The 15,802-nt window shown below is 37.1% G+C and overlaps 1 protein-coding gene across 3 annotated transcripts in view; it reads left to right on the top strand.

Annotated features, from left to right (window-relative positions):
- hppy (MAP4K3-like protein hppy) overlaps nucleotides 1-15,802 on the top strand; it is a 394,076-nt gene that overhangs the window by 113,291 nt on the left and 264,983 nt on the right. For all 3 annotated transcript variants that reach the window (XM_090376708.1, XM_090376710.1, XM_090376709.1), the window contains exon 6: nucleotides 11,879-11,951. In XM_090376708.1, the coding sequence (XP_090232834.1) occupies nucleotides 11,879-11,951 (73 nt within the window). The remainder of the gene's footprint in view (nucleotides 1-11,878; nucleotides 11,952-15,802) is intronic.

Genomic DNA, 15,802 nt, shown 5'->3' on the forward strand with positions numbered 1-15,802 from the left:
TAGTGACTATGGGCTTGGCACATCCAGGATCCTGAGCTGGATATCATCATTCTTCTCTTCTTGGTGATTCCCTTCTACTTTTGACTCTCTCTCTCTCTCTCTCTCTCTCTCTCTCTCTCTCTCTCTCTCTCTCTCTAAGGGTCTCTCTCTCTCTAAGGGTCTCTCTCTCTCTCTCTAAGGGTAATTTGGGAATTTTTTTTGGCTTGTGCAGCATAAGCCTCAGGCTTCCTTGCACCATATAGCTAATAATAATAGTAATAATAATAGTGACATAGATCCGATAATGAAGGAAGAATTGGAAAAGGCATTGAAAGCTACAAAAAATAGGAAAGCAGTAGGAATGGATGGTATAAATGCAGAACTGGGTGCGAGGTTAGCCTGTGCGGACATTGCTCCTTAAAGCTCTTCAAACAGAGAAGTGTTTCCTGATTTATTTTCTGCTTTATTAGTTTAAATTGTCATATTAACTTATTTTCTAGAGTAGCTTTATATTCCTAGTTACGATACTTAGTTTAAAGTTTAACTTAGACAGAGATTTTGTAGATATTACTTAGTATCGGTAACGGTATCAAATCCACGTGTCACAAACCAAATTTTTTTTTTAACCAAATTTAGTCGATTTATTAACCAACTGTTATATCAAATTATCTTCTATAAGTAGATTATAGACCTAGTCAGGATCCTTAGCTTATTCTAAATTGAGATAGCGAGATTTGGAAGCTAATCAATACTTACGAGTCCGTAGAAATACCGTTCGTGAATTCCCGCCATTTTTACACGATAGCATAAGCTTAGTGTCGTATAGTGCATAATATAATATTGTCAATTAATCAGTAAATCTATTAATCTTGATAAACTTTATTGTCAATTAAATTGTACTTTTAACTCTATATATATATATATATATATATATAACGACTTAATCGTAACAAATAATTAATACATAACTATAGTGGTACACGTGATACGGAAGTTGTATAAAGGGAACTCGTAGAAAACACTAGATACCGAAAAAAATATATATATAACATAACTGTTTTGGGATATAACTTAAGGATTTAATTTTTGTTTTGAATTTTATTGAATTAAATCGGAATCATGACTCTGACCAGAGCAGCAAAGCAAAAGGCTCAAGCTAATGGGAGTGCTGTGGTTCAGGGGAGAACTGAGGGGGGCAGTTGCCCTCTGAATCACAGTCTATTAAAATGCACTGTTTGCTTGATGTTTGCGGAGCAGTCGGGTACGGGACATGATACTGCCAAGGGGGATGTCTCTGTGTGTGCACGATGTAAGGAGTGCAAGGAAATCAGGCGACAACTCAGCGTTGTTATGGGCCTTTATGAGAGCTTGAAGGACAGGGTGGATGCCCTCGAAGGAAATAAATTGAGGGGCCCATCAAGCTCTCAGCTGCCCACATCAACGCCAGAGCTTGCACTTGGTCATCAGGCAACACAGAAACAGCCCCCTAGGCAGAATGCGCTGGTCCCACAGGAACTAGTAGTTGTTGGTGACTCTATTGTCAGGGAAACGGGGAACATACTTTGTAAAAAGGATAGGTGGAATAGGACCAGGGTATGTCTGCCAGGGGCAAAGGTTGATGACGTTGTAGAGCGGATATCATCTTTTAAGGGCACAAAAGGTGATATAGTTGTACACGTTGGCACTAATGATATTAAGAGTAGGAGACCGGCGGAATTACTTAGCAAGTACAGGTCACTGTTGAAAAAAAGCCGTGAATTAGGGTTGAACTTGAAAGTGTCTGCAATTCTGCCCAGACACGATAGGAGGGAGTATATGATGAGAGCCTTGTCGATCAATTCGGCCCTGGAGGGATTGTGCAAGGCTCAAGGGGTAGAATTTTTTTTCAGCCTGGACTGTACTTGTTAACAGGAGAGATTGCTTCTACAGGGATGGGATACACTTAAATAGAAAGGGTGCAAGAATTTTTGCTGATGCTGTCGAGGCAGTGTTAGGTGGGTCGGAAAACTGCTAGTTGGGGGGGATACAAGGACTAATAGATTAACAGTAGCCAGTGGCAGAGGTGGAAGTGATTCTTGCACTGCTTCTATTGAAATGAGCAGAAGTCTGAAAAACAAGATGCAGGATATTTCAGAGACTGCTGGTAGTCATTGCGGTACAAGTAAACACATGGGTTGTGTTAGGGTAGCTAAGAATAGAAACAGGTGCATGTATACCTGCGTGTACACCAATGCTAGGAGTTTGGTAAATAAATTTGATGAATTTGAGGTATTGCTCAAAACATCAAGGGCAGATATTGTTGGGATATCAGAGACGTGGTGTCACACAGATATAAGTAATGCGGAACTGGATTTTGGGGAATACAATGTGTATAGAAAGGATAGACAGGACAGGAGGGGAGGAGGGGTTATGCTATTAATTAAGAAACACATAAAGTCCAAGGAAGTGAAGCCAGTCGACATCGATGGACAGGGCAGTGTCGAGTCAGTTTGGTGTGACATAAGCATAGGGAAATCAAAATTGAGAGTAGGAGTGTGCTATAGGCCTAATGACTCTGATGAGTATAATAAGATATTGTACAGGGAAATAGAGTGGGCCAGTAAATCAGAGAGTCTTATAATGGGGGACTTTAATTTCCCAGATATTGACTGGAATTTGTGGGTTGGTCACTCGCACACTAGCAAGGCTTTTGTGGATTTATTGGATGATTGTTTTCTACATCAGCATGTTCGTGAGGCAACAAGAGGGAGCAATACTCTTGATCTGATTATCAGTAGTGATTCTTCATGCATTAAGAACCTGCAGATAAATGAACCACTAGGTGGCAGTGATCACAGTGTGTTGAAGTGGGATTTACTCAAGGAGGTAACTACCATCAGAGGTAAAGGGAAGGGTTTTTGTTTTCGTAAAGGCGACTATGATGGTCTGAGACAGTATTTAAATTCTATACAGTGGGACCAACTGATGATGTTACCAACAGCAAACTCAAAATGGGAAGCATTCAAGGAACTAATCTTGGAGGCTACCAGGCTTTACATACCAACTAAGAAATATTGTTCAAGGTTTAGGCCTAAATGGTTGTCAGATGAACTAATGAGACATGTGGCAGAGAAGAAAAATGCATGGGATACATACAAATTAATGGGTGACATGGAAGCCTATGATAGATATAAGTTGGTCTGTAACCAAGTCACAAAGGAGATTAGGCAGGCAAAGGCAGACTATGAAAAATCCTTGGCAAAGGATGCAAAGAAAAACAGAAAAGAGTTCTTTACATACTTGAACTCGAAAAGGAAAGGGATGAATCAGATTGGTCCACTGGATATTGATGGTACAACAGTTGAGGATCCTGCTCAGGTGGCTAACAATCTAAACGAGTATTTTGCATCTACATTCACGCATGAGGAGTTATTCAGGAAGGAGAATGATGTAGGTAAAGTAAACATTGGCAGTGAGCTGGATGATTTTGTAATAACTGAGAGGAAAGTGGAGGAGAGATTGTTGAGGATAAACATAAAAAAGGCACCTGGGGTGGATGGGATCTATCCAGTTATATTAAAGGAGGCAGCAAAGGAAGTATGCAAACCCCTAGCCATAATTATGAGAGCTTCTTTGGACTCAGGGGAGGTGCCCATAGACTGGAGATGTGCAAATGTAACCCCAATTCACAAAGGAGGATCAAAGGCTGACACAAGTAATTATAGACCTGTTAGTTTAACTTCTGTTCCAGGTAAATTAATGGAGGCACTGGTTAAAGAAGCACTGCAGGATCATCTAGACAAGAATTCATTTATAGCTCAGACGCAGCATGGTTTTGTTAAGGGCAGGTCTTGCCTGACCAATTTGATTGGATACTATGATGTAGTCACAAAAGAACTGGATGCAGGGAATAACTTTGATATTATATATTTGGATCTTAGAAAGGCTTTTGATACTGTTGCACATGGAAGACTGCTGCACAAATTGGAGCAGTGTGGCATTGGAGGCAAATTGCTGCTATGGATAAGGGGATGGTTGAGTGGCAGAAGACAGAGAGTGGTAATCAATGGACACTGCTCAACGTGGACTAATGTTATTAGTGGAGTTCCTCAAGGTTCAGTGTTGGGTCCGTTGTTGTTTTCGGTGTTTATGAATGATATTGATGATGGGATATCAAGTTTAATGTCCAAGTTTGCAGATGATACAAAGGTTGGCAGGGTCGTTAAGGACAATACTGACGCTATGCTGCTGCAACAGGATCTGGAAAGGTTGAACAGATGGGCTGAGAGGTGGCAAATGAGGTTTAACATCGACAAATGTAAAGTGCTGCATATGGGAAACAGTAACCCCAGAGCAACGTATCAACTCTGCGGTACTACACTGACAGTGGTGGAGAATGAAAAGGACCTGGGGGTAATTGTGCAGGCAGATATGAAGTTCTCTGAGCAGTGCAGACGAGCTGCAAGAGTAGCTCATGGTGTCTTGTCAATGATATACAGGAATTTTTCTAGCAGGGATAAGGAGGTGATTATTCCCTTGTATAAGGCAATGGTAAGGCCACATCTTGAGTACTGTATACAGGTCTGGAGGCCTCATTTCAAAAAGGATGTAGAGCTGCTGGAACGGGTACAGAGAAGGGCAACAAGATTAGTAAATGGAACAAAGGGTTGCTCTTACGAAGAAAGGCTTAAGTTTTGCAAATTACAGAGTTTGGAGACAAGGCACCGGCGAGGTGATCTGATAGAGGTGTATAAGGCTTTGAATGGTTTGAGCATGCTCAATGCCAATGGGATTCTTCATCTTTCTCAGAATAATCACCTCAGAGGGCATAAATTCAAATTGAGGAAGGACGGATGTCGGATAGATGTGCGGAAATTTGCCTTTGGCCAGCGGGTGGTTGGTTGGTGGAACCGACTTCCATCACTTGTTGTTGAAGTTGATAGCCTAAACAAATTTAAAGCTCAACTGGACAGGTATTTCGAACGAACGGAGGGGTGAAATGGGAGTGGTTTTTTTTTTTTTTTTTTTGGCTGATGCTGAATAAGCTTGCTTTCTTGCATCATATGCCTCTGCTAATGCTAATGCTAATGCTAACTGATCAAGTATGGAGGAAGTTTTTTAAAAGACAGGATACTAAATTCATTTAATAAATATTGGGAACATTGGGAACAGTAAAATACCAGAAGAATGGAGGATAGCAAAAATTATTTAAAAAAGGAAATAGAAATGATACAAAGAATTATAGAGGGATTAGCATTCTAAATACAGTATATAAAATGTATAGCAAAATAATAAATAATAGAATTAAAATGATCTCTGATGAAATATTAATAGAAGAACAGGCAGGATTCAGAAAAGGAAGATCATGTACAGATTTTGTATATTTATATTAAAACAAATAATATAAAAACGAAAAGAGTTTAATTTAGAAATACATTTAGCATTTATAGATTATGAAAAAGCATTTGATCGAGTAAGCAGATGAAAACTATGGGACATATTGAGTAATAAAGGATACCCAAAGCATCTTACAAAAATAATACAGAGTTTATATCAAGGAACAATAATAATAGATACAGGTAATAAATTAACAAAAGAAAGTATAATAAATCAAGGAGTTAGACAGGGATGTAACTTGTCACCAACGTTGTTTAACATATATATCGAGGATATGATATGTAAATGGAAAGAAGAAATTAATACAGGTTTATATTTAAATACAAAGAATATGATTAATACACTGTTATTTGCAGATGATCAAGTAATTATTCAAGATAGTGAAGATAATTTACACAGAGCAGTATTTAAATTAAACCAAATAACAGAAGAATATAAAGTTAAAATCAACAATGGAAACTAGAACAATGGCTTTTAAGGGGAAAAATATGGTGAGAACAAAAGTAGTTATAGACAATAAAATATTAGAACAAGTAAAACATTTTAAATATCTAGGATGTGATATAACATATGATGTCGAAGAAGATATGAACCAGAAATTGGCAAAATTTCAAAAAATATATGGAACGATAAAAAGAACTCTGGCTAAGAAAACAAGGAAAGAAACACAATTGAAATTTTACAAAGTAATGGCAATATCAACACTTCTTTTTTTCTGAAACATGGATACCGAAACAAAGAGACATTAATAGAATACAAGTTGCAGAAATGAAATTTTTAAGATATGCTAAAGGATGTACAAAATTAGATAAAATACCAAATGTAAATATTAGAAAGGAATTAAAGATTTACTCAATTAATGAAAAAATTATAGAATATAGACAAAAATGGAAAGAACATGTAGAAAGAATGGAAGATAATAGATTCCCTAAATTAGCTTACACATATAGAGCAAAAGGAAAAAGAGACAGAGGAAGACCAAAGAAAAGGTGGGCAGACCTCTTCGAGATCGGAACAGGCGTATCGCCTAATACGTGATAAGATAAGATAAGATTTAAGTTAAACTATATGTTATGACTCTGTTTTGATTTTGAGATTAGAAAAGAACCAAAAGAATAAAACTTACATATTGCCCAATATGTTATTATGTAAGTTTTTAGTCCTTTGGTTCTTTTCTTCTGCAGACAAATATCTCAAAAGGAGACTGAAAAGCGTTTTAAATTAAATTAAATTAAATTTTGTTATTGAACGGTCTGAATTTGTCAACCCATGTAACCCCCTATATTTCTTTAAAACTAGGCTTGCGGAGAGCCAGCTATTTGGCTATTGAACAAATCAGGATAGACTGCAAATATGGAATTTGAATAAATTTGGTAAATTGCAGCTAAAACCTTATCAACATGGTAGGACATGATGATGCAAGAAAGCAAGCTTTCTTGCATCATCAGGTCTGGAGGCCTCATTTTAGGAAGGATGTAGATTTACTTGAGTGTGTACAGAGAAGGGCAACAAGATTGGTGAGGGGAATGAAGAGATCCTCTTACCAAGAGAGGCTTAAGTTCTGCAAATTGCATTGGCTGGAGACTAGGCACCTGCGCGGTGGTCTGATTGAGGTGTATAAGGCCTTGAATGGGTTGAGCACGCTGAATTCTAATGGGATCCTTCCACTTGTTCAGATTACGAACCTAAGGGGGCATAAATTCAAATTAAGAAAAGAAACTTAATTTGAATAGATGTGCGGAAATTTGCCTTTAGCCAGCGGGTGGTTAATTGCTGGAACAAACTTCCATGATCATAAATTTGAGGAGGAACTGGACAGGCATTTGGAGGGAATGGTGTGATTTTTTTTTTTTTTTTTTTGGCTGATGCTGCATAAGCTCATACACTTGGTTTCTTGCATCACATGCCACTACTACTACTTATATAGCATCAGCCAAAAAAAAAAAAAAAAACTCACTCTTCTTATTTCACCCATCCACTCACTCCTCTAGTTCTGCCTTGAATCTATTTAAGCTATCAACTTCTACAACAGATGGAAGTTTGTTCCAGCAATCAACCACCCACTGACTAAAGGCAAACTTCCGCACATCTTTCCTACAACTGTCTTTCCTCAATTTGAATTATGCCCGCTCAGGTGATTATTCTGAGCAAGAGGAAGAATCCCATCAGCATTGAGCATGCTCAAACCATTCAAAGCTTTATACACCTCAATCAGATCACCTCACAGGTGCCCAGTCTCCAGACACTGTAATTTGCAAAACTTAAGCCTTTCTTCGTAAGAGCAACCCTTTGTTCCATTCACTAATCTTGTTGCCTTTCTCTGTACTCGTTCCAACAGCTCTACATCCTTCTTAAAATGAGCTCCAGACCTGTATACAGTACTCAAGGTGTGGCCTGACCATTGCCTTATACAAGGGGATAATTCTTCTTATCCCTGCTAGAAAAATTCCTGTATATCATTGACAAGACCCATGGGCTACTCTTGCAGACCATCTGCACTGCTCAGAAAACTTCATATCTGCCCGCACAATTACCACCAATCCTTTTCACTCTCTACCACTGTCAGTGTAGTACCACCCAGTTGATACGTTACTCTGGGGTTACTGCTTCCCGTATGCAGTACATTACATTTGTCAATGTTAAACTTCAGTTGCCACCTGCTCAACTTTTCTAGATCCTGTTGCAGCACCGTACTACAATTAGTGTCATTAACAACCCTGCCGACCTTTGTATTGTCTGCAAACTTGGACATTAAGCCTGATATATCATCATCAATATCATTGATGAATACAGAAAACAACAATTGACCGAACACTGAACCCTGGGGGACTCCACGAAGAGCAGTGTCCATTGATTACCACTCTCTGTCTTCTCCCACTCAACCAGGCGCCTCCATACGAGGTGGGCAGGACCAGCAGTGCGTAGCACATGCTTCTTGATTAGACCGGGGTTCGAGCCCATCACCACCAAATATGGAGGATGCGGAAAGGTCAGGGAATGACCACTGCATATTCCCGGAGCAATATGGCCTTAGTTGCTAATGCTCCTAAAAACCAAAACAACCCACTGAACCATCCCTTTATCCATAGCAGCAATTTGCCTCCAATGCCACACTGCTCCAATTTGTGCAGCATTCTTACATGTGCAACAATTGAGATACACTGGCAGAGATATTTTTCAAGTTAACACGATCCATTCTCTGATTGCAGGGACCAGCACATACTGTGTGCTAAATATGTAATATGCCATGCTAGTTAATATGATACTAGAATAGCAGATATCACAGAAAGCAGTAGAATGAATATAGGTGAGTTACAGATAAACACTAATTAACAGTGCAAAGAATTTGTATGGTATCCTTTTGAATTAGTTTTGAGGAAAGTTTAATTGGCTGAAAAGCATTATCTAGTAGAATTATGAAGACAAATTATAAGACAGAAAATGCAGTGATGGAACTTGCCTGTGTTGCCTATTTGATGATTCAGAAAAAGATGAATTGGAAGAGTTCTTTAATGGCTTAGAAATAACAGTAGAAACTTCTGACAAAGAAATAACATTTTGGTTGGGTATTTAAATAGCAGGATAGGAAATGCAGTTTTGCCATCATAGATATTAGGAAAATTTGTAGAGAAAGTTAAACCTAACAATAATGGTAAAAGGTTACTTACTAGAATTTGGAGAAAGCCATGCATTCTTAATTATAAACACAATATTTCAACAGTGTGTAGCACACACTTCTTGATTAGACCGGGGTTCGAGCCCATCACCACCAAATACGGAGGATGCGGAAAGGTCAGGGAATGACCACCGCATATTCCCGGAGCAATATGGCCTTAGTTGCTAATGCTCCTAAAAACCAAATAACAACAATATTTCAACATAAAGATAGCCACAAGTTTATGTGGAAAAACATAACAGAAACAAGGCATAATTGACTGCATCATTAAAGAAAAGGATCTTGAACAACTAGTTGGATTTCTGTAGCCTTTATATTCTGCTATTGACTATAGTTGATATATAGGGGGTTTGAGATTGGAAGTGATCATCACCTTGTATTGAGCAAATTAAAAATGATAATTAGCACCAAAAATAAGAGATACAAAAGAGTATTACAGCAGTCAAAAGTCAAAAAGATTTGTTTTACCAACTAAATAGAAACCTCCTTCCTCAAAAATGAAGTGGCATTCCTAATGCTAATATGACTTTTGATGAAGAATAACAAATTTTATTGAGATCTTTAGTGGAAGCTTCAAAATACACATGGGAAAATGTTGTAAAGATAGGAAATTGAAAATAGCATGTTGGATCCAATTACACAAAAGAAAATGCATTATATGGAATTTTTGGTAAATAAAAATGTAATGAATCTTTATGGAAATATAAGGAAGAAGGCAAGATAATAAAGAATCTTGGGAGAATTTTGAGAAATATATGAAATATGAGAAATATCACAAAACTATCAGAAGATGAAAAAATAATTTGAGATTCAGTTGAGACCTCAAAAAAGGTAAAAAACTAAAACAGGCAGGAAGGATATTTTAAAAGTGTTGAGTAGATACTTTGAGTTGTTGGACAAAGTGTATAAAGACATCACTGAAGAAGAGAAAAAAGTTGAAATGAATACTGTCTCTGTTACTGAGTTAGAAAAGGTTGTGGAAAATATAATTTATTGAAAGGCATAAGGTGTAGTGAAGACTAAGGCATTAATTGTACTAATATGTAAAAAAGGGAAATAAAGTTAAATGTGAAAAGTACAGAGGAATTTTACTTCTTAGCATATCATGTAATGTCTGTGCAAGTGTCTTAGAGAAGTGGGTTAGAAGTAGTATAGAATGTAACCTTGAGAATATTCATGGCATGTGACGCCATGATCAAATAATCACACTGCGACAGATTATAGAAAAATGAGAGCATAACAAGAACCTATATGAAGAATTTGTTGATCTTGAAAAGCATATGATAATATATCTAAACAGCTTAAAAAAAAAAATCTATGGGTAACAGATATGTAATTAAAGGTAAGCGAAGCAGACTTGAGACGATGTGGGTATGTAAAAAAAGATGAGAGGAGAGAAATTAGTTAAACAGATATTCAAAGCAAAAGGCAGTCCAAGAGGAAAGCTAGATTTATGATGTCAAGCAATCATTAGGAAAAAAGAGAGGGTGAGTACTGTAATTTGCTGATCTGAAGCCTTGGTAAAAGCTTTTTTTACCCTCATCTCATTGCCATTCTTTGCACCAACTCCAACAGATCAACATCCTAAAATGTTTCTTGTGGACCTGTATACTGTAGCTAGAACTAATAATATAACAGGAAATAGCATAGCATGGAAGAAACCAGTGACTAGAAGGGGCTGATAGTGCAGAAGGATTGATTTGTCTTACTACCATAGGACAAATTGGACTTTGAGGCAAGTTTCCTTTATATTCAGTGCTTCCTAAAACGTTATCTGAATGCCCCCCACCTCACAACACAGGATCGGTATTAAGTGTTGCCTGTTTTCAGTAAAAATTCACACACAGGCTACCCCAAATACAGGAAAATTTACTAATATACTGATGATCACTTGGTTTCTTGTCAAGCACAAATTTCATCAGTTGACATTTCATCAGTTGACGGTTTGAGATCTCAATTAACAACTTATTTGAAATTTGGACATCCCATAAGCATTATCATTTACCAGCTCATCAATCTACCAGTATTTATTAATTTCTGAAAAAAAAAAAAGTTCGATACATTTGAACCTGAATTACATGATGAAAAATTACATCATACCTCTTACCACTATAATTCAATTTTTAGGCCTAATATTCGATAGTAAATTAAAATTCATTCAGCATATCGCATACCCAAGAATAAAGTTCAAAAATATCCACTTCATAATAAGTAACTTTCATTTGCTGGCAAGTAGATTTTTTGCTTTCAAGTACTATGAATTTAAAATTAATACATACATAATTTGGAGGCTCCACTTTAGTTTTTGTCAGTATAAAGGCAAGCTACATATCAAATGGAAAATGATTGCATTATTAATAACTTCAGAAATTTTCATTAGTTAGAATAATTCCATCTGATTTTTTTCTGGAAGCCAATTTTAGCTGTCATTCCATTGACATCCTCACTACTACTGGCAATGACGTCTCCCAATTTCAACAAAAAGTAAAATTTTATGGAACTTTGTTCAGAAAACAATATTCTAAAATATTATTTACTAACAACAGTGAATAAAAATAAACTTTTGAAGATGTAACTAAAATGTCTATTTACTGTAAAAAAATTCTAGACATTTTAGGTCACAAAATATATACATTTTTCTCATTCAGTGTTCAGATTTTTTTAAAGAAATTCAGTCCTGTAATTTTTTTATCCTATCTCATATATGATTTAGCAAATGTGTTTAATAACTATTCAGTGGTAAATGTGGTAGTCATATGTTTGGAGTACTAGTTCTTGTTAATAGATAATTGATATCCTTTATTGATTTTGCTATGAATTTATTTAAATGTCGATATATACTTGCAGCTGATTTTGGGGTTTCTGCACAAATCACAGCAACAATCAGTAAAAGAAAATCCTTTATTGGCACACCTTACTGGTAAGTTATTGTTTCTCAGTATTTAAAAGCTTAGACTATGTTAGAAATACTGTATGAACCAGAAACAAAGGTTAAATCATGAAATTTGTTAAAAGTAGCTTCATTTTTTTGTTTACTTCGTAGTTGGATATGCAATGTGCTCTGTCTGTGTGGTATCTCGTATACATTGTTTGGCCACTTTATTAGGACTGCAAAATAATTAGCTGAACAGTGGTCCTGCGTATATATATGTTGGACCACTGTTGGCCCATATCACTGCTCCAGCATGTGGTTAACAAAGTTTTGAAAAATGACATAGAAAATATTCAAACATTACTCCAGGAATTCCTCACTTCCTGGAGTGATGTGGGCAGAGAATTGTGCGGGTGAACCTGAATTTCCAGTTCATCACTTGGATTGCTCAGGGCAGATGCTTGAAGTCTTTCTTGTGTTCCTCAAACCACTCTTTTACACATCTGGCACAATGGACAGTTGCTTCATTGTTATCTTGAAAATACCCCTATCTTCAGGGGGGTAAACATGCAACATTGACTTGAACTTGCTCTGTAAAAGCTCTTCTGCTGTATTGCACCCTTTGCATAGGTACTGATACTGATGCCTTGTGGTGTTCTCACAATAAATGCAGAGGTTAATTTCTGCCATTTTGTGACAATTACACATGAAAATCCATCCAAATGTAGAGCACCTTATTCTGTCTGCTTACACTTTTGGCTGCAATTGTCTGTTCACAGATGTTTTCTGGTTATATTTCCCCATTTATTAAAGATTTGAATGGAACGAGTCTTTGAACACTTGAGTGTAGCCATCCTCTCTGCTATAACACCTGCTAAACGTGTACTAAAAATCATACCTCTTTGAAGTCTGGTATACTGATTTGGGCACTAGTCAGGTCACACAATCTTATAGTGCTTTCTTGCACATGTTAAACACCACATAACTTTGATTTAGATATTTTTGCATGGACTGTTGCCTACAGACCAACCTGTTCTTTTGAATTGGCATCTGTAATTCCCTCTCTTTCTTTCAAACTAGTTCAAAAATATTCTTCATCTAGAGAATCATCCATTCACTGTTCAACTCTGAACTCACAGAACATGAATGATGAACCATAAAGCAGTAGTTTGTGCCTCGGGCATGGTTTCTCTGAAAAATATCACAGAGCAGGTTCAAGAGCCCAGTAACAGGACTCTTGAACCTACATAACATAACAAGAATTAGTACATCAGAATGCCAGTCAGCTGTAGGCAGCCGCATAGTAAGTTTTCTGATAAAACAGCTACAAGTAGACCCAATATCACATTCACTCATGTGAATCAGCATTTGGGGTGGTCATTTCTAGACACAATCTTTTGTTATGATGAATGTGTGTTGGTGTGGGGATTGCCTAGAGAGCATTTCTTATAGGAGTGTATAGTCTCAACTGTGAAGTTTGGTGGAATTGGGTTATTGGTATTGGGGCTGTTTTAGCTGGTTTGCTCCTTTGGTGGTTAGTGTCTGAAATCAAGCAGTCCAAGACCTATTTACTACTTGCACTGTGGCCATACTATAGAAAGCAGGTGTTGTCATCAGCACAACAACATGACATGTCATACACTGACGGTCCTACAAGACTGGTTTTTGTGCAATTACATTGAAAAGTTGGACTGGCTAATTCAGAGTTCAGGCCTCATCCCTGCTGAAAATCTGTAGTAGAATTGGATTGGTGGATTAGGTTGCAGCCAGAATGGCCTTCTTCCAGACAGGCTGTGGTAGCAGATCTGCAAGAGGAATGGAAGAAAATTCTAGCTGGCACCTGTTGGAAGTTGATGGAAAGTATGTCCATCATGAATGAGATTGTCATGCAGGCATAAGACAGCCTTCCTTATATTAGCTTTTTGAATTAAAAACCCTTTATATAGCTACTTATGTGTGTCCAAATACTTTTGGTCATATAGTGTACATATAGGAAGGTTGTTCCAAATATCAGAAGTAGAGCGAATGAATGACAAAATGGAGATTCACTGTGAGTGGATTTTGACTACAGTGGTACCTTGGGTCACGAACTTAATTCGTTCTTTGACTCCGTTCACGAACCAAAACAATTTTTCCCATTGAAATCCATTTGCCCGCCCCAGAAACATATTGTTTTTTGACTTTTTTATGGATTTATGTGTGGCAAAAATATATAATATAAAATATACAGTATAACTTTACCTTTATGGTTGATAGTTGCTGGCACAGGTAGATGGTAGAGGAGGAGGCTTAATCTTACAATCCCCACTTGCATTAGTGCACAATAAAAGTGTAAGCTTATCCTTCATTGGTTTGTGGCCAGGCAGTGACTTTTCCTCTTGGGTCATGTAGGTCCTTCTTGGCATTTTTTTCCAAAAAAGTCGTGTTTCATCGCAATTAAAAACTTGATGCGGTACATAACCTTCACAGTTGATAAAGTTTGCAAATTCCTCCACGAAACTTCTCGAACCAGCCTCTACTTACTTTAAATTCGTCAACGCTAGCATCACTTGAATTCGGCGTTTTCACCACTAAATCGCCGTGCAAAAGTAAAGCCTTTTCGCATATTAGGGCCTTGCTAACACTATCTCCAACAAGCTGCTTTTCATTAATCCAAACTAACAATAATTTTTCTACTTCTTCTAACACTTGAGACCTTTGCTTCATTAACATAGTCACTCCTTTAGCTACATCAGCCATCTTTAGCGCATCTTTGTTCTTTAAGATAGTACAGATCGTAGATTTAGCCATGTCGTACTGCTTGGCAAGATCAGAAACACGAATACCATTCTCATGTTTAGTTATTATTTCCTTCTTCGTTTCTACTGTAATGCGCTTAGGCTTCTTTACACCTTTTCTTCACTAACACTTTCTTGGGAGCCATAATTTAATGCAAAAAGCAAAAAAAAAATTGTATCAAGAACAACGCAACAACAAACAATGTTCACAGTGCGCAAACCTGAGTACAACTGATGCTGTTCGCGAGCCGAAAACATGGCGCCAAAGCCATGTTTGTGCGTTCGTGCGCCGAGGCATTGTTCGCGGGTCGAGTCAAAATTTGTTCGAAAATTGTGTTCGTGGGCCGATTTGTTCGTGACCTGAGATACCATTGTATTTGAAACATATTCAAATTGGATTAGAAGAAAGAGTTGAATTACAAATACTAGTTCAGAAGAACAACACCCATGGAAATGCCTGTTCATATTTCTGTAGGTGCTGTATATTGAGAATATCACATTATAGGTGCTGTATATTGCAAATGTATAAGGCTTGTATAAGAAAATGTATCATTCAGCCACACCCCTCAACCTCCATACATTCAAAATAACTGGGCTTTTCTAATATATAGAATCAAAAAAATAATAAAATAAGTAAATGAATGAATCCAACTAGTAAAAATAAAGATGACAAAATATTTATGTTCCTGTGCTAGTATACGTAAGGAAAATGTAGCTGTAAGAATGAGAGGCATGACAAAAGTATTACTGTGCTGATTCCAGAATGTATATACTGTATGTAATACAATACTATAATACAACATTTGTTGCTGAAGTAACATCTTAATATAATACATAAGGGGTGATCATTTAATTTGCAGTCTTGTGCAAGATTCTATGTTTACTGTGCGAACTTTCCATAAGCGCCACTAGAGGTACTCTCCCTAATCACTACTGAGCAGGTTGTGTGCACAATGCCACTACTTGTCGAGCTAGTGTTGTGTGAAGAGAGATTTTTTAGCTGCGTGTCACTGACAATCGTTTTGGCAACAAGTATCATGTTTGACATACAGATTGAACAGCGATATGTGATTTGTTATTGTGTCAGACAGGGCTTAAATGCATTGGAAATTAGAGATGAAT

Source organism: Mastigoproctus giganteus, chromosome 6 (genome assembly GCF_048544385.1).
Source record: "Mastigoproctus giganteus isolate SK-2022 chromosome 6, ASM4854438v1, whole genome shotgun sequence".
NCBI classification, from domain to species: domain Eukaryota; kingdom Metazoa; phylum Arthropoda; class Arachnida; order Uropygi; family Thelyphonidae; genus Mastigoproctus; species Mastigoproctus giganteus.